This window comes from Antedon bifida, chromosome 6 (assembly GCF_963402885.1).
Source record: "Antedon bifida chromosome 6, ecAntBifi1.1, whole genome shotgun sequence".
Taxonomy (NCBI): Eukaryota; Metazoa; Echinodermata; class Crinoidea; order Comatulida; family Antedonidae; genus Antedon; species Antedon bifida.
Window position 1 is genome coordinate 4729094 of NC_136231.1, and position 20355 is coordinate 4749448.

Here is a 20355-nt window from a genome sequence, read left to right on the forward strand (position 1 = left end):
GCGAATATGGAAAAGAAACACCAGACCGTGATGAGATGGAATCAGCTTGGGGAGGCCTTCGCCCTGCGTTGATACAACAAGAAACACGAAGTATCTTGCACCTTAAAATTATATTATGTATTTATTATATTAATATGTGTGCTGAATTACGAATATTAATTGTTTAATGTATCAGCTTCAAATTGTGTCAGTATACCAGACCTTAACAAACGTAGTAGGCCTACATACATTACGTAATGTCAAATTTATGTCTGTGTCAATTAGTTTAGATTGGCGTCAATAAGAATATTTCAATTTACTTTTTAATTTAGTATAAAACTAAACGACTAAACCTAAATATAATTATTTTGTACAAATTATATACTTTCATGTTTAACGCCAAATACTGATCTTTTTGTACAGGTCAGTTTACCAAGAAATGACTTGCGGTGAAGGTCTATTTCAATCCTGCCGTCAGTCAGTCAATTGTAGGGCTAACATCCAAGCATGATCTAATTAAGTATGGCGAGTCCGAAGGGCACAAACTACGAGCATTGAGTCATTTTGCACTGTAGGAAGACGCAAATTATGACGTCAAAAACTACAGCCGTCCAAAAGATGTTCAAATCGTCATAAACTACTGATGTTTCATTTAGTACGTTGAAATGTCCTGAAATGCTTCATGTGAAAGCAGCAGAACAAACTGTCAAATAAGGTAAGAATTTGTTATATTTTCAAATAAAAAATATATTATTTAGATATGAGTTTTAATAGTTAAGAAGATTTATATAATTATTGACAAATAATTACATAAGTATTATTTTGAAAACAATAAAATTGTAGCATACTTCATGCACGCAATTCTGACGAATAATGATGAATTGTGTTGTTGTTTAACCGCCCTACTTTGGTAGTGGACAGAGTTTTCTTGGTCGTGAATTCATTTAACCATTCGATGCTTTCAAACTAAGTATATGAACCAAGGAGGCAGGCCAAATTGATCTTGCTTGAATTATACAAAATGGATGATCTAATGCTATCAAGCAGGGGCTACAGTAGTTCCAATCTTGGTTGTTATTACTTCTTTTTCTCACACATTGTTTCTTATCGTTACGTTTTCAAAGTACTGATTTGATATTTTACCAGCTTTTTCAGTTACGAACTATTCATTTTAATATGGTCTAGTAAAAAGACAAGACAAAACAGATTTGTTTAGGTTATTGTATGAATATACATGATATAATTAACATAATAATATATTTGTTAAAGATACTAATTGCAAAAACTAGAGAAAGTATTTTATAAAATAAAGCTTCCTATATTTTTTCGATTCGTGGAATAATAATTATAATAATAATTACAAAACCAAATTTCAATCAAACTATAAAAGTTATTGTATTTTAAATATTCAAATTAAGTCTTTCAACTATCCTTGAAAATAACACTGGAGATAAATTGATTCTGTATGTTTAACCAAACTGACTTGAGCGTGTGCAGATAAGAGGAAATAAGATCTAATTATTTTTCTGCAGAATTAAGTAGAAGGAAGGAGATTTGTGGCCCAGAAGTTCAATAATTTGAAACATCCTTTTCCTTCGCAGAATTAGCCCTGACATGAAAAAGAAACGATGAACCATAAATGATCAATTATCGAGTATTAGGGGCCTTTTAACGTACATGAATTCCAGGGTTATCATATTCAATAAAGAAAGTATCTATAAATGTGTATAATTTCGGTCAGCATGAATATGAAAGCATTCTAACTTAAAATGTCAATATCAGTCACTATAATTATCTCCACTTTCACTTAGGCGAAACATAAAACAAAAACAAAAACGTGACAGATTAATAATTATTGACATTAGTAATTAAATCAGTGAAACTGTTATGTTCTTGGTGATATAGCCAAAATAAAAAACAAACAAAAAAAACAATAATATAAGCGATTGAAGATGACGGGAACAAATCGGGGAGATACAAATTCGGTTCTTCGACTTAACATAAACCAGTAACAAAAATATCAACATGACGTATAATAAAATTGACGATTTACTTGTTTTTCAGATGGATTGGCATAGAATAGTTTCGGTTGTTATTTTCGGCTTATTAATTAAGCGAGTATCATCATTGGGAGGTCAAGCTGTTAATTGCACTCCAATTTACTCAACTCAACCAAATGCAACGTGTTGGTCAGTATAAGCATAAATATGGAATATTGTATATGAAATACTTTATGCTATGTATACAAGTCATTTTCGATAATAATCTCATAATAAAATTTATTATTTAATAATATTCTTAATAAATGCTGTAATGTAAAATTCTTCTAAAATTAGTATCTAAGGGGTTTCTACGCTTCAGCTGCAGAAGAAAAACATACATACATTCTAATGTTACATACGTGGTCATTATAAAACGTTCCTTCCTTTCATTTACTGTTATTTTATTTTTCCAACTACCACCCAAGGTCTCACTATCTTTTTTCTAAACAATATTGCTTATGACAAGCATTTAGGCACGGAAACATTAATTATTTGTTTAAACGAGGCCACTGAGGCCTTATTTTTACTTACAAGATTAATGTCAGTTATTGTTTTGTCTTTAATAAATGAAAACATTTTATATTTTCAGGAGGGAATTTCCAAATTCTCCAATGGATGAATGTAGTAAGTTATAAGTATTATTATTATTGTTAAGTATTATAAATAATTCGTGGTGTTATTTGTGAAACGTTTATGAGTTTTAAATCCTAAACTTCAATCATTTAATATTTAATCTAAAAAAAAAATTATGCAATCTGAAATTCTATATAATACGCCTACATGTTAATATAGTAAGCACAATCATGTTTGTTGATGTCGATTTATTATAGTTGTTGAGTGAGTTGTGTTTTAGTATTTTTTATTTTTATACTACAGGTCACAAATTCTGCTATGATTTGCATGAAGGTACAAACAAATGTTCATCACCATGGAAAAAACCTACAATTCACAGAGAACACGAACTAGAACGTATAGCAACTTTGGCCCGAAGCGAATTCGCTACTCAGGCGTCGTGTACAATGAGGCTTAAAGTTAACAAAAACACAAAATCTGGCTTGCTATTCTTTCAAAGTAATGAAAACTGTCTTGGATTGGAAACGCTAACTTTGTCTCAAGACTCGTGCGCTGTGGTTTACTTAAATCGTGCGTTAAGGGGTTACTGTATCTGGTATCATAACGAGTGTCCCAAAGTTGCTACAGACGTTACCGTATGCAAAAGAGATAAATATGTTGGTACAGGTAGGTAATTTTTTTAAATTTTGCAAACAAGGGCCGGGAAAACAATGAAAGGCATGTGGAGATATCATACTTTTCACAATCTATTTTGTTTTTTTTTCTTCTTCAAGAAAAACCAACAAACTCTCCGAGAAAAGCTACAACAGAAGAGCCAATGGATGGATCACCAATCAGCATTGAGATTATCATTATCGTCGCAGTTTCTGCTAATTTTCTTATAATGATAGTTGTTGCTTTTCTTGTCTCGTTCTTATTGAAACGAGTAAGTTTGAAAAAATGTTTTTCTTCTATTTTAATCTAACAATATTTGTAATAGCATTCGAATGTTTCATGCAATAAATTTCCATTATTTTGATTTTATATAACAGCCAATACTGTACTTCTAAAATCAAATTTTATATAGGGCATAGCCTAATTGTACAATTGTAGTTTGTATTAAATTTATAATGTATATTTACATTGTATAATTCACTCAAATTTGAATAAAAATAAAATAATACAATTGTCTGTAGGTTATTCTGATACTTTAAAAGTAAAAAAAAAAAATCGAAGCCAAATGGTTACAGTTATTATCATTACTAAACTACATTTTATATTTCATTTTTAGTCTAGGATGACAAATGGTCATAATTCGCTGTCTCGAAACCCATCAAGTGAGTATCGATACATATTCAATTCAGCGGTATTTTAGTATGACATTATTAAGTTTTAAATTGGAAATACCAATAAAACATAGGTCTTCAATGGTTAGTTGAAGATACTAATACTGTTATACATTATTATAAATTATCTATAGAAGTTTTTGGCTGAAAAAACTGACATCAACTTCCTTTGTTGTGACCTACTTTAAATTGTGTCAATGTTCGTTTACCAATAACATGATATTACAAGCGGTGAATTACCAATTGCTGAATCTTCATTTTTGACTGTATATTTTAAAATGTATAATCTTTAATATTAATATTATCGTTTCGTTTCTTATTTATAGTATTATTCATAATTTCAGACCGTCCTCTTCCTAGAGTTCCTAATGAGAAAATTAATCATAGATTTTCAAAAGCTGATAGCGCTGAATTTGATAAATGGAAAGATGAAAGCCACTATATGTACTTAAGTCATGAGTCTTTAGACATTCCTCGATACCATAGTATAACCAAGAGTGATATCAGAAAAGCATCAGATTATTCTTACCCAGACATGGAAAAAGTTAAACAATCTTTAGAGGCTACGTCTGCTAAATCAAACTACATGCCTCTCATGAAAGATGGAGGTGAACGAATCGCAAAAGAAGGTAATGAAATTTCAAAAAATGGAAAAAATAGCGAGGTTATTGACAAACTACCATGTGTTCCCTTAGAGAACGTTGGTCAGTCTGGTGACGATGTTGACAACGACAAAGTGACTCATCACCTCCGAAGTTCAATAACATGTTCCGACATAGATGGAGAATACAGTGAGTTAAAACCGGATTATTATGTTCTCGAAGAAAACGATGTAACACACACAGTTACTGTTGAACCTGAATTTGTGGACTGTGCCTCTATTGAAAATAACAAGGATAAACCATCTGATCGTACTGTTGAAAAGTGTGAAGATAAAACTATTTGTGATCGTACTGTTGAAAGTTATGAACTGAAATCACTTGACAATAATGTTGTTGAAACGTCTGAGCATAAACCCATAAACGTTCGTTCTGTTGACACTGATGAAGTTGAACCACATCCACAAAACGACTTGAATCATGATTACTTCCTACTTGAGAAGGACGGTAACGAAACGAAGGAGGTTCCTGAACCTGTTGCACAGGATACTGACATTCACAAGGCGGTTGACAACATAACAGGATCGATACAAAATAGTTAAATAAGCATTTTGCGAATAGAGAGCCTGTGGATCATGAATTGTCTCTAATGACCTAATGTTAATAATAAATATATATATGTTTATATTTTACAAAACAAAGCAATGTCATAATAATATGAACTTGACTATAGTGATATGGCGGATGTGATATGTAATTTAAATTTAAGGATATACTAATAATCGTCATCACCTGCAAATTTGATTTAAAAAAGAGAGTGTACGTACCGGTACAGTACATCAGCAAACAAAAGCGACAACAAGTATAACAAAGTATACAGTAACACTGTTAACATATATCAAAATACTAATTTATCTTCGCACCCATCTATATTTAGTTAGTTGTTCCATACCATAGTTAAATTGTACAAATGCCATTTCTGTTTTTTATGTATATAAATTAGCTTGTAAAAACAGTAATGATACTACATGTAAATATATCTACATTTTAATTAATTATAAGTAAATATATAATAATAAGTAGTTAAAAAAACAATGAAATGCGTATGCCTATCTGCTGCTACATTAATTCAAGTGCCACGTTTGTTTATTAAAGTAATGAAAGAAAAATGTTATTTAATAGAGTCATTTTAACGTATTGCGACGATCGACATCCTAAATTTAAGAATTTGGAATGTTTTCGAATAATACAAAATCTCTGAATCGACACACATTCCGAAATCTTTGTAATAATGTTTATTATTCAATTCTCTATATTAAACGTATTATGATCACAAACGTTTAGAAAAATCGGCGACGTGGTTTCCGTGTTATATGCATATTATATGAGCCAAGGACAATTGTAAGTTATTCTAACGGAAGTGTTTTAGCTGTCAGCGGACTAGGCAAAATTATCTTGACATTCTATAATTATCAAAAAAAAGAAGAAATAAGAAATTTCATTTATATTAAATTATTTTATTTTATTGTTGTATTCATTTTAATTTGTTTAACTCAAAGCTGATCAGTATGGATTATCAGACGTATCGATAAAGAAATAAAATACAATACATTCACAAACAAATAGCAATGCATTATGATTTATTGTATAATAATCATTATTTGTATTGCTACATTATGCTAAAACCATTAGTATATGAGGAAAAGTGAATAGTTAACTAGGTCCCAGAGAATGGCAAAAAATGACAACACTGATTTCCATATTGGTAGTGGGCCTAAGTTCGTCAGTTCCGGTAGTTTGTCCTTGTATTATGGCATTAGGCGTTTGATTGTTCCGTATTACTTCCTTTGCATGGCACTGAAAGTGTAGAAACCAACATCGTAATAACTAAAAAACTCATCAAGGAACAGAAAAACCTTTGAATATACAGATATTTAGTAAGTATGTCACTTTTTATTGTTCAACTAGTAAATATCAAAATTACAGCGTTATCCTGTATTTTGTGATGTTCACCTTTATCATATTATGTGAGCTGGACAGATGAAAAAACAGTCTACAAAAGTATTTATGCTACTGTAGGCCTAACAGCTGATCAACTCAGCGAATTGGCCTCAGATCACAGTACTAATGTAGGCATATAATCTGCCAGTAAGGGCGACCGTATATCCTATTTTGATTTGAATACATAGAATACTGTATATTAATACATGTTTGTGCTAAAATCTGACTGGTAGCATGACAGAAATATTTATAAAACATAAAGTTACGAAGACAGTAATTATCCTTTAACAAATCATTACCACCATTAATTCAACAAGGGATGACGACATAGTTTATTGTGAAACAGTAATGGCAGACAATCATAAAATGTAAACTCAGTATTTTACTCTTTTGTTAAATAAATCACAAAGAAAATTTTTGAAACCACCAGAAACACATAAACAGATACCTGAATCTGAGTCTATGACTACAAATGATTATTGGCATTATATAAGTTTCATAATAATTATAATTTTAGATTATGTTAGAAACTCAATTAAATTAAATTCCATTTTAGGGCCTATTATATAATTTCCATAAAATACATTTATAAATGTGTGCTATTCTGAGGCTAAAAGCACGGTGCAATACAATAAAGTAAAAAATCATGACAATGATTATATTTTTGTCAGATTTTGCACAAAAACATTCAGTAAATATACAGCACTCGTTGTATTAATTAATAATTTGCTTATTTGGAATTTGTTGTCAAAATAATTATCATCATAAATTAATTATTTGTAGTATCACATTTAATTTAATAATTTATATATAATTTGTTTTCAGCCAATGTGAAAAGACATCTTGAAGTCAAGATGAAACTTGTCAGTCTTTTGCCTCTGCTATTGGTTTTCTTTTGTAATGTTCTGAGTACAGATAAATTGGCAGCAGCGATGGACGTTGCCACTCTTTCTAGTAGTTGTTGGTTAGTTATTATAACTTGTTAATTTAACAACATTAGTTAGAATCACCAAAATACACATTTAGCCTGAATAGACGAGTCTAACTTTTGGGGAAATTTGGCCGTTCTGTGTATTTGCTGAAAGTATGATTTTCTTAGATTGCTTCTATATTTTAGTGCTTTGTTAACCTTGCCTTTAATATATCTAATCATAAAAAATAACACATTGTATATTATTTGATTGATAATAAAATACACGACAATGTAATTTAACAAGGCCATATACATGGCTGCAGTCGCGTGCTCAAGTAAGTGTTTACCGACCGACCAACCGACCGACCGACATATTAAGCTAAGCTAAACTAAAAATTACCGTCATCTTAAAACATAAGACAAAAAATGTTTAATGAATGCAAAATACAAAAGTATGATCGACTCATTGCGAATAATTTTTCTTTAAAACCTTGTTTGACTTTAAAGGGAAGACAATTCAGATCGTATCGAGAATGTGGATAAGGCGAATGCATGCTACAGAAATCAAAATACAGGTAAATTGTGACATTATTAAAAAAATAAATCTAAACAATAATATCAATTTATTCAGCACAGCAAATAATAATTATTTATTTTTAGATGAACCATTGTGCTTTATGTTCCAAAACGATACGGATAAATGTAGAAATGGTTGGAAAGAACCAGTGGTAAGCAACATGAACAACTTTAACTATGTCGTCGAAACAGCCAAATATCTTCTTACACCCAACTCGACGTTTACAGTTCGGATGGAATTGGAAATAAGATTACAGCGGTTTCTGAAATCATTTACTTCGGAGTGTGTTTCCCAAGAAGTTTCAAAGAACGTGTCAAAGAAGACTATTTTATGTGCTACCTTTGAAATTGATCAAGACGGTTATAAGATGAACATTTTTAGAATTGGTAAAAAAGTTTCTTGTCAAAGACAATCTGACGATTATCTTCTGTGCCTCGCCGATGTTATTCAACCGACTACAATGAGAACTGTTTATGGTAACGTATTTCTTTCTATGTTCTGAAACCATAAGTTTAAAAACTAATTAATGTTAACGAAACATTGTGTCAATAACAATTGTCACCATTTAACTGTATTTTAAAAATAAATAAAAAACATTTTTTTTAGCAAGGCCTAATGGGAGAATGGAATAATATTAATGACGTTAATAATATTAACTAATGGTTCCATGGATGGATACAAATCTCGTTAGTTTTGGTCTGTGCAATAATAATATTATCGTTTAAAATCGTTTACAATTTAAAACAGACATTACTACTAGTGGTTCAACAAGTATCTACAGCAGTATTCTACCAACTAGCTCTCTTCCTCTGTCTACAGAAGTTACCACTAGCGGTTCAACAAATACCAACAGTTTACACACAAGTAGTCTACCAACTAGCTCTCTTCCTCTGTCTACAGACGTTACCACCAGTGGTTCAACAAATACCAACAGGTTCTACACAAGTAGTCTACCAACTAGCTCTCTTCCTCTGTCTACAGAAATTACAGCCAGTGGTTCAACAAATACCAACAGGTTCTACACAAGTAGTCTACCAACTAGCTCTCTTCCTCTGTCTACAGAAGTTACAACCAGTGGTTCAACAAATACCAACAGGTTCTACACAAGTAGTCTACCAACTAGCTCTCTTCCTCTGTCTACAGAATTTACCACCAGCGGTTCAACAAATACCAACAGTTTATACACAAGTAGTTTACCAACTAGCTCTCTTCCTCTGTATACTGACGCTACCACCAGCGGTTCAACAATTACCAACAGGTTCTACACCAGTAGACTAACTAGCTCTATTTCTCTATCTACAGACGTTACTACCAGTGGTTTAAAACATCCCAACAGGTTTTATACTAGTGATATACCAACTAGCTATCTTCGTCTATCAACTGATTATACCATGAAGATAAAGAAGGAGTCGACTAATGCAAATGTAATTGCCGAAATAGATAGTTGTTGGTAAGTATTGTATATACTTAATTTATTAAATGTTTCAAAACCATCGGAACAAATTATTTATTATAAAATAACGTTTTAGAATGTGACTCTTATGTTATTTAATTAATTTAATAGTAACATTGAAAAGCTACAGTAATACTACATTTATAATTTAAGATTTCAAATTATAAAAATTCTCACAATTTGTGTTTTCTATTTTTATTTCAGGACACAAGTTTCACCAAATATCGAACGTATAGGAAGGAATGATCTATGCTATAATAGCGATAATTTAGGTAAACCGGTTTGTTCTTTTTTTAAACAAAATAATCCGATATGGACATTTTTTTCACAAAAATTAATAAAAACTAGAATATAATTTACTGTTGATATCAATATTTAGATAAACGAAGATGCTACAAATTTGAGGATAACTTTCAAGAATGCGGAGAAGAATGGACAAAATCAATAATTCATAATAAACAAGAGTTTGACTACATTATCACTAAAGCTAAATATCATCTGACACCAAACTCAAGATTTACAATTAAGATGGAATTAGACATGAAGGCTAAACAGTTTATCAATAAATTTACATCCGATTGTGTGAATCAAACGATTCATTCAAACGTAATGATGAAGAAAAACGGATGTGCCACTTTTGAGATTTACGAAGATGGGTACCACATGGAGATTTATAAAGTTTCTAAGGATAAGCCGTGCACAAGTTCTAAGGATGATAAAGTTGCTTGTTTCACATCTGTCAAGCCACAGGAATTAACAACAAAAGGTAAAACTTAATTAATTAATCAGAAAAAGAATCTCCTTATTCATGACATTCTCAGAGATGTAGAGTTATTATTACGGATATGGTTGGTTTGATTCAGGATAAAGCAAAGCTCTGTGTACACTCTCAAACTCAATGTGAATGTGAAGTGCTTATATATGGACATGATGATGTCATATAACTACCATATTTGGGCATATCACTACCATGTTTGGGCACATCACACTTTTTTTGCCAAACTAGTTTGCTAGAACTTTAGACATGTTACGTTACGATGTGGGAGGAGAGGACTTGGTAATGGTAAAGCCTACAGAGGTTAAACCTCTTGCGGAAGACATTGATAGAAAGGTTTTCTATCATAACCTATCAGGAAAAAACATTAACATTCTTTAAAATAAATATTTTAAATTCTTTCCACCAGCGTTCACTTACACCACCGATTCATCCGATATCCAAGCGTCGACAGATACGTTCTCTGTTTCTCTAATAGTGATGGTAATCGCCGTGTCTGTATTGGCTGTTATAGTATTGTCGCTTGGTTGTTTCTGCTACGGAAAATTCAAAGAGGTTAGAATAATTGTGATTGTTTGTGTATGTAGCGCCACCAGTAGGCGTTTCGATTATTTTGCTGCTCAAGTATAGTTATTACCCGCCATGTATGCCAATGGTTTTTGGAACTTAGACTAGCATTGAGGAACAGACTTAACAATTTGATTTAGATGTTGTGGCAGTTATTTATAGACGAAAATATAATATATATAAAATTCATATCTCAAATTGAAAAGCTTTACAATAGGTTTTATAATGTATATCTACATTATCAATCATTGTGAATTTAACTATGATCTGATTTTTAACTTAGGAACTTATTTGTGTTTATTATTTTTACTTTATTTAGAGAAAGACCCATCAAACTACACCAGAAATACCCGCTCATGGAAAAGGCTTTAGTAAGTTTCAAACAACCAAACACAGTTTTTCTCCTAGAACTCATAACATTTCTGTCTTCGATAGAAATAATATGTTCAGATCATCACATGATGTCATGGTAAATAAGAAGGATAGCATTCACGATTTGAATTGATCTTGACGTCATTAGTTGACTAGATTTGTGAAATATTTTGATTGATGAAGAAAATTGATTCTTATTTTTAGAATGAAACCTTTTATAATTTATTTTATTTTAGTTTAAAAAAAAAATCTAAAAAAACTATTTTTCTGTTTATCGTCATCGTACCACATACTTAGGCATTTTAATTAGCATCCATTATTTGTAAAATCGTGGAATAGGAACAATTGAATTCAAATGTTTTCTTCTTTTTCAGATGAAGGTGTTGTTATTCCGATGCAAAGTGGCATTGCCAACGCAACATATGAATATCCATATGAACCGGAGCCTTTATATGCTGCCATCAACGATAATGGCCTATATACAGATCTTCTCCGATCACGTTCCGAAAGTGCATTGCACTTTGAGGGTGGTCAATTTCTTCCACAAACGCGATCCCTTCAACGATTGGTGCCTCAAAGAGTGGCAGAAAATAAATGGAGTACGTTACCATATCAAACAAAAATACAGTCTGAAGTCGATGCCAATGCTTCAATAAAGAGGAAGTATTTAACGTCTTCTCAGTCTGGTTTTAATAATACTGATGATTTGGTACGTAAGTTCCACTCGTCACAGGATATACATAGACAAACACAGGATAGAGTACATTACCGAAGTCAAGATGGTAGTATTAACTTCAGTCATGACGACAAAGTTAACCATGTAAATGAGACGAACCACTTAGATCAGGATGGTTACATGAAATCGAACTTTAATTCTGGTCATGCGCATAATGATGACCTGTATCTCACTCCGATAGCTACCAGTGACGATTCATCAACGCAAAAAGAGAAGTGCAACGATATCGTAAATAGAGCATTATTTCCAGAATCGACAAATTTAAACTCTGCTGAGAGGGAAGCATTACCCGCTTACACAACGTTAAATCCTACTGATATCAATACATATACAGCTTTAGAACAAGATAGCCAAGGCCTAACTCCATCTACGTATACCGATTTAACAAATACAGTTAAAGTAGTAAACGAAACAAATCTGGAATCGACTTACATATCACTGGAACCTACGCCTAATGATGACTACATTTCTATGGCAAATTAGGAAAGATACACCAGTTTGAATTAGAAGCCGGTTACAATGAAGCTTACATGTACAGTATCACTAAACGATAACAATAATTATTGGATTGTTAATGATGAAAACCTTTCATTAATTAAATAATTACGACTTTCTATAGTATTTATTTCTATTTTAATGGATCATTTTTCAGTTATATGACTTTTATAGCTTTTAATAAACATAAACTGGAACTTGTGGTATTATGAATTTTATTTCTTTTAAGTATACATATGTTTCAGTGTTTTTCCATCAAGATCGGAATGCAAGCTTAACTACCAGCTCATAACATAGTCTGTGTAATGAGATTGGTGTAATGAAAACTCACTATAATGTAGTGCAGAACATATAGTAGTAAAACTTAGTAAAATAGTTAAAGATTGTACAATTTCCTTTTCACAACAATCATATAAATCAATCAATCAAAGGAAATGTTGTAATTCTGGTAATTAAAATATCACAAATGTTAAATCTGGAAAATTGTATAGATATTTCCTCCATGGTTTCATCTCCACATGATTAGTACCTTTTTTACCGTGACGCTTTAGATTTCGGATATTACACACCCTATACAGAATCGTTCACCTTATCTTAAACAGTATAGGTATTATCAATCAAACATTACGTCATTTCCGTTTCGAATTCGTATTCCGAAATTCTTTAAACCACGTAATGCGGTTGGTTTTATAACTGTAGGCCTAAAGACTTGTTCGGTAGCAGAAGATGGTCTACTCTCGTTTGAGGCTTGAAGCCATGTCAGCCACAGGTCGGTATGATTCGGTGAAATTGTTGACGCTTGTTATTATAGGCCTGAGCATTGTTTTAAGATGTAACTGTGGTCTGCAGACAATCCATGTTACCAGACGATGTTGGTAAGTGTCTTGAATGTAAAGCTCTATCTACACATGGAGAAATAAGTTAACTTATTTCTCCATGATCTACACTATAAAACTAGTTGGACAAAAAAGTGTGATGTGCCCAAATATGGAAGTGATATGCCCAAACATGGTAGTGATGTGACATCATCATGTCCATATGGGCACATCACATTTTTTCACATAAAGCTTGATAGTGTAGACAAGGCTTTAGATGCGAATATGGAAATAGACATTGTTTGTCAATTGAAATTTCATCATGGGTTTATTAAATGTTTGTCTATAGTATGTTTGATTAGACACTCAAATGATGTCAATATTTTCTTCTCATGCCTAATATGCCTATAATACTGCATGGATATCAAGAATGAATCTCGCAATTAACGCATGTTATCATTTAGAAAATAGAATATTGTACTTTAAGCTGAATCTGGAGATGCATAGACCCACCTCGAGATTGCACTGTTCATTTTGAACTTTTCTAAATTTAAAAAGTATTATTTTTTACTATTATTATTATTTTTTTCTTCAAATGCCATTATGTTTTACTGTGCATTCTGTTAATTATTTTTCTTGCCGAATGTTCTGAATGCCATTATTATTATTTTAATAAATCACCTTCTCCAGTGTAATACAGTACAAGGATTAAAAACTGCCAGCAACTTCGACTTTAATTGTGTTTACGGTCATAGATTATTTGGACCGGAAACGTTTTGTGACCTATTCCTATATCTTTCCTGAATAACTTATGCACATCGTACAATGATTTGTCAATAGTATTACTATTCTACCATATTTTATTTAAGATATTTTTTTGGATAATTACTCTGAAGTAAATAAAAATATAATCTCTTATCCGGGAATTAATGCAATCAATCACGCGGTTGGCTTTTTACAGATAACAATATCTAAGGAAATCCTTACAAGTCATGATGCATTATGTGTTTGTTTTCAAGGACGAAGTAATGATCTTAATAACATACTGTAGGAGATAAACTCTAAGTTCATAACCACAAACAAGTTCCTGGTCTATTTAATATTTTCTTTCCAAACACCTAATTTATGAACATCGGTTAACTTTTGACAAATATTGTTTTCTCTAATTGTAATCGTTTATATAGCCTACAGTAAATTGAATTTGTGACATTCATCATGTTATAACACGTCTCTTCATTGTTGCGTACCGAATAGATTGTTTGATTGCAATATGTTTTTTCTATACAGGTCCGATGTACAAAATCCAGTGACAAACCTTAATGAACAGAATACAACATGTTTTTCTAAAAACACAAACGGTAAACTATTGCATTACACGCTTTGTGTGGTATAATTAACATCATCATTGTCTTGTGATTAATTAATAATTAATTAATGATCAGGCCTAATTAATGATCAGGCCTAATTAATGATTAATTAAATGTATGTACTTCAACTATAGTTTATTATACGACTAACACTCTTTCGAATATCAATTAATTTAATGATTACAAATAATTATTAGTCATTACTGAACCTATAATATCCGCCTGACCTTAACGAAAAAACCGGTGGTATGAATGTTGAATATGTACGATATGATAGGGGCGGTGTTCATTGAATAATTTCGAATTCTATTTGAGTTATGGTAATACACTGTTACGAACACCGCCCCAACTGGATATAGTTGTTCTTGTTTTGACAAGCTAAATTGTCTATACTTATTTTATTATTTTTTCAGAGGCAATTTGTTATAAAATAAAAAAATATACCATTCAAGAATGTGAACCACCATGGAAACTAGTGACATTCAAAGATCCTATGGCGATAGATCATCTTGCAATGACGTTGTTTAATGGAACTGATTTAAACATCGGTTTAAACATTGTTACTTCTGAAAAAGTGTTTAGAAACTTTAACTTACTTACTGAAAATAACGACTGTACGGCTTTTAAACCGTTCAATAATGCAAGCAGTGACAATTTGTGTGCATTTGTTATAGCGCGGACAAATACCGATTACTACGAGGTACATTTTCATAACACGTCTACAGACTGCAGTGAGCATTTTAGCACTTATTATTATGCATGTTCAAAAACGGTCACAATAGGTAAGTTTACTGTTTAACTACCTCGACAACTTACTGTTGTCGGAAGTTGTCGGTTAGGAACTACAGCCAATTTAATATTAGAAGGGTTTTTTTTCAAACATTGAGCGATTCTGCCTTAAATAATTTATTCGTACATTTATAAAAGAAGATATTTTATGCTGAATATTGTCAGGGTAAGGCCTTTCTTTATACGATCGGAAACCACCGTAAATTATCTTAAATTATTAGACGTTATGCACAAAAATTAACACCAAACTCTCGATAAAGATTAAATATTAAAGATAAACTTCTCTTGAAATAAATATAGCCAATGCATCACAAGGGTCTACGTCATCGCCGACAAATGAGACCATCATCCCGCCGACATCAATCGTTTCTCCAACAGCAGGAATTGAAATGCTGATCATTGTCATTATAGCTGCTGGGGCAATCAATGTACTAATCATTCTTATAATTACAACGTGTTGCTGTTACTATAAACAAAAGGTTTGTCTTACTTTTGGCTTAATTTATTCTTATTAAACTATATTGCACTTTTAGACACTTGAAATAAAAGTAAGTATACATGGCCCTGTAGGTGCTAATGCAATTTCAAGCTTACCCAATTTAAAAACATTCACTCGCTGCGCAGCGGTGATGGTGAGTGACCGTGAAACCTTATGCCAAGTTTTAGGTGCGAAAGCGCCGGCCCTGTCCCGGTTTTTCTGGTATGATAATTCAGTAGCCATTATCTAATTTGCTATCAATATAGATGTTTTTTCTGAAATAACAAAAATACATTCAACTTACTATTTACACGGGGATGTTCCGATGGCTGCTGTTCTGGGGAAACTTGCTTCTGAAGCGGATGTTCATAAAACCTGTAGAATAGCAAGCGAGACCACAGCTGATATTTGAGTATTTAAATAAGAATGAACCTCAACGGGAACGTTGAAATAATTGACAATGGTTGTTACGTAATGGAGCTCAATAGAACAAAGAGTACGTTCGCTAATGAAAAGAAAATTCTAGATTTCTCAGTATTTTTATTTATTTTTTTCTGTTTAGATTAGCTTTTAGGAAAAGTACATTGGTAGGCTAGTTTTAGGTCCACAGGAACACAATGCACACGAATTTCGGACTACAATACCAATTAAAACCCCATATTATCAAATAATATATACAGAAGAATGAGCAATCCGTGGATATATTGAAATACTAAAGAAAACTTCATACAATTTAATTAGACATATGATAATATATTTGTATAGGCATAAACACTTTCACACTTTCTAGGAAAAAACCACCATGCTAAATCACAAACAAATCTTATCTTTAAACAACCATTCGTTACAAGATCTATTTTTGCCGAAAATAGTTTTATTATTCTATATCACGACGTATGCGTGTAATACACCATAGGAAACCATTATAAAAGCCAATTTACACAGACGAACGGTAACGGTAATGGTAAGCGGAAAACCGCGTAGCTGGTACACTATCCTTATACAAACAATCAGTCACGTCGTAGTTTAATTTCTGAATAAAAAGAAAACTAGGCCTACTACGGCACTCTATTGTAATCTTAGACTCGACCTGACTCACGTAAAAAGAAGTTGTTGATAGATGACGTCACATCAATTATGTCGTTGATTGGCCAGAAGTGTCGGACTTGGGATACAGGGGATGTTCATGAATTTATATAAGGAAGTACATTTAGTGTTCTGGTATTTTCCTTTGATTGCTACGCATGCGTTGTATGAAGCGAACGTTGCGTCACAGGGAATTGAAAATCAAGGATTCTTCTGTAGTTAAACGTTGATGACACTATTATATTCCCTAATCACAATGACAGTTATAGTCATCTGACTGGTTGAGGATTTCCTAAAATGTCAATAATAAACATGTTTATTTCCTTTTCTTTCAGTATCACAAGAAGTCTTTATTGATCAGTGGTTCAATGAAATATACAAGTAAGAAAATACTTCCGTTGCTCATATTCATAGTGTGTATTGTATTTCAAATGCACATAAACAACTTTGAAAGACCAGGCATATGTCGAAATTAATTATTCAAACATTTCCAAAGCTTTTTATAACTATTCAAATTACACAAATGTATTTATCAAAAAGGGAAATTTGATTTTAACGTTGTATCGAAATAACGTGAATTATATCCTAGTACAGTAGTGGGTTTTGAAGATAGTTAATCTCTCCTTATGTATATTTCTAAGAAGACTATCCAATAATAGTCTCGAGGTCGTGTATCAGCCCACAACTCTCACTTGACCATGTATTCATTTTTTTGTTTTGCAATGTATTTCCAAATTTTCTAATTATATTTTAGAATGGTGTCGACAGTAATGTTATTATTGTGTTTGTTTTGCAGATCGTTCGCTTCCAACACCAGTAACAGAAGCCACTTACAAACCCACTCTGAGCGAATGCAGCGAATACGCTTACCCTACACTGCCAACTTTCCAAAGTAGGCCTAGTAATAAACAGTCCGAACAAGATGAGAGCTCCGCGTACATGTTATCAAATGCACCTGTAGCAAGAATGGACGAGGATGTCGAATACATGGGTCTGGGTGAGACTGTCAATGAACACCGCCAGAAATCGATCTTAGCAGTAAAACGACGTAAACATCAACGACAGAATCATAATGTATCTTCCTATTTAGAAGTTGAAGACGTCTCTGAAACGGAATCCAATAATTTGAATCCCCAAGGTCCCATAGCACACACATATGCCGATCTAGACAGCACCACACAGTGTAATGGTCATGAAGTTGACGCTACAACACATCATACCACAAATCAGAAACAGGAGAGTAATTGTTACATGGATCTTGATGACGCTGGTCGCACACCGAACAGGCATATGGATGTATCTGTATACAAAGATCTCCATGGTCATATGATTCCGTCAGGCTGCAATAGAAAAGGATGTCAAGAATGTAAATCGGCTCGTATGAATCAGACACCAACGCACTCATCATTTAACCATGATAATACAAGAAAGAAATCTACGGAATCGCCATTATACCAAGAGGTCGAACCACCAGTCTTTTATATGGCTGTCGAAGGAAAGAGTGAAGCCTCTTGTGAAATTGGCCAAATGGCGAAGTGCTTTGACGACAATACGTATTCGTTTTTAACATGAAATTAGTTTACACATCGTACCATAAATAATTATGTTCATGACATGATATTTTCGACATTTTCTCCTCTTAACATCATGCGACATGACAGACGCAATGCTGATATTAACTGCGTACGAGCGCCAGTATAAGGAATCTTGTGCTTATTGGCGAATGGTTGGCATATTTTGTCGTCCAGGGTTGGCATTTATCAATATTAATTTGCTTTTATTTTTGCTTAAGCTGAAATATTTAAGAAGTGCTTAAGCAAATAAAATTTACTTTGCGCATGCGTAAAATTAAACTCGAGAGGGCAGCAAATTATGTCTTAGGAAAAAAAATTCTTGCTTACGCGTGCGCATTAGCTTTTTTTTAAAACGATGGTAGCGCTATAATATTTCATCTCCGCATTTTCAATCCCAACAAAAGATGGCGCATTCTGGTTACTATGCTTTTATTACTTGAAATAGAAAAAGAGCACAAAAGTCGGAAATACATACGAAAATCATTCGCTCTAAACTGAAATCAAAGCAACATATATTTATACAAAATTAAGCAAATATTTTTGCTTAGATATATAAATGCGTCTGACCAGGGAAGCCCTGATCTGACTTAAGCAAAATCAAGGATTTAAGACGATTTTGTTGCTAAGCAAGTTTGATAAATCCGGCCCCAGTATCTATCATGACAACCTGCAATTATGTTTTTCTATTGCTTTATTATTACAATGCTATTGTCTTAGATTTATAAAAGTTATACAAGTTAATGAAATGGTAAAATAATATTACCTATATTAGATATAGTTTAATTTCAAATGAATGACAGTGTAAGTAATTGTATCATAAAGCTATTGTTCTAACCACGTGACTATGTGGCGTAGGTTTTTTTTTATATATCTATAGGCCCTATATATATATTTTTGTTATATTTATAATAATGTACACTAATTTGTTATTGAGCTATGGAGAATTTTTTTTTCCCGAAATAAAAGATGAATGAATGAATAACGATTTATATTAACACCATACGAATTATATGAATAAAAACAAAATAGGTAAGCTATCTTTGCGATTTCTACCGTCATATTAATACATAGTCATGATGCATACATAATCACTATCGTTATAGTAATCTCCAATAATCGGGCCATAGGCATTTTGCTACCCACAGCCTGTTGCCAGCACATCAAAAATGCACAATTTGTTTAAATGACACCCCTGGCTAGAAATGGTACTCTTGCACGTAAAAAGTATGATAAATGGCACCTCTACACTCTAATAATAGCGCGCTCGTAATTGGCAAAACGATCGTAGCCAACTATTCCGCCGGTAAACACATTTGCGTTCAATGCTAACGTCAAGGGGTTCTCCCGAACCATAAAGGCCTGAACAACATCGCTTATGAGTGTAATTTGGGATGGACCTGTTTATATTGTTCTTCTATTATGCTAATGTACATTGTAAAAGTTCCCTCTGCCGGTACATCAAAGTTCGCAGTTTTTCAGTCAAGTTACACACTCCTTTGCAAATTACAGAAAAATAGCGTCGTAGAACCAGTTGGTAGGTTATTAAATCCACGTCCTAAAAGGGGATGCCACACTTGTATATTAACAACGAACTATGCGTCAAAAGCGTCCATTGCACCGTCGTCGCTTCCCAATTGTGTGTTACGCTACGGACTCACCGCACGTTAACATATGGAAAAACTGTAGATATAAAATGTAATCAGTGTTGTAGATTCTACAAAACTGAGAACATTTCACATAGATCAGTGTATAATTAATACAAAGTTTCAGTATTGAAAATAATTTCGCGACCCATACATTTTTTTTCGCGACCCAAACATTGGGTCGCGACTCATAGGT

General features: G+C 32.5%; 4 protein-coding genes across 6 annotated transcripts in view; 3 read left to right on the forward strand and 1 right to left on the reverse strand.

The window, feature by feature from the left end:
• Positions 1-16215, reverse strand: part of LOC144844930 (15-hydroxyprostaglandin dehydrogenase [NAD(+)]-like) — a 57304-nt gene extending 41089 nt beyond the window's left edge. Inside the window, exon 1 of the mRNA XM_078702043.1 lies at positions 16161-16215. The gene's annotated coding sequence lies outside the window, so the exon portion shown is untranslated. The remainder of the gene's footprint in view (positions 1-16160) is intronic.
• Positions 625-5645, forward strand: LOC144844825 (uncharacterized). The gene is made up of 7 exons (XM_078701913.1): positions 625-694; positions 2044-2168; positions 2611-2645; positions 2898-3260; positions 3368-3519; positions 3865-3910; positions 4264-5645. The coding sequence occupies exons 2-7, from the start codon at positions 2044-2046 to the stop codon at positions 5118-5120; spliced, it is 1578 nt and encodes a 525-aa protein (XP_078558039.1). The 5' UTR covers positions 625-694; the 3' UTR covers positions 5121-5645.
• Positions 6387-12769, forward strand: LOC144844879 (uncharacterized). The gene is made up of 11 exons (XM_078701982.1): positions 6387-6455; positions 7345-7483; positions 7940-8007; positions 8093-8485; positions 8757-9226; positions 9305-9459; positions 9667-9734; positions 9842-10228; positions 10647-10792; positions 11124-11175; positions 11551-12769. The coding sequence occupies exons 2-11, from the start codon at positions 7374-7376 to the stop codon at positions 12393-12395; spliced, it is 2694 nt and encodes an 897-aa protein (XP_078558108.1). The 5' UTR covers positions 6387-6455; positions 7345-7373; the 3' UTR covers positions 12396-12769.
• On the forward strand, positions 13085-19553 carry LOC144844923 (uncharacterized). Of its 3 annotated transcripts, none has more exons than XM_078702034.1 (6): positions 13085-13282; positions 14510-14580; positions 15003-15371; positions 15679-15857; positions 17278-17323; positions 17739-19553. In XM_078702034.1, exons 1-6 carry the CDS (start codon positions 13134-13136, stop codon positions 18512-18514), a joined length of 1590 nt encoding a protein of 529 aa, XP_078558160.1. In that variant the 5' UTR covers positions 13085-13133; the 3' UTR covers positions 18515-19553. The 3 variants fall into 3 exon arrangements, with proteins under 3 accessions (XP_078558160.1, XP_078558162.1, XP_078558161.1); XM_078702036.1 differs by having other exon boundaries at positions 15264-15371; XM_078702035.1 differs by lacking the exon at positions 14510-14580 and having other exon boundaries at positions 13133-13282.
• The last annotated feature ends 802 nt before the right edge of the window (positions 19554-20355 follow it).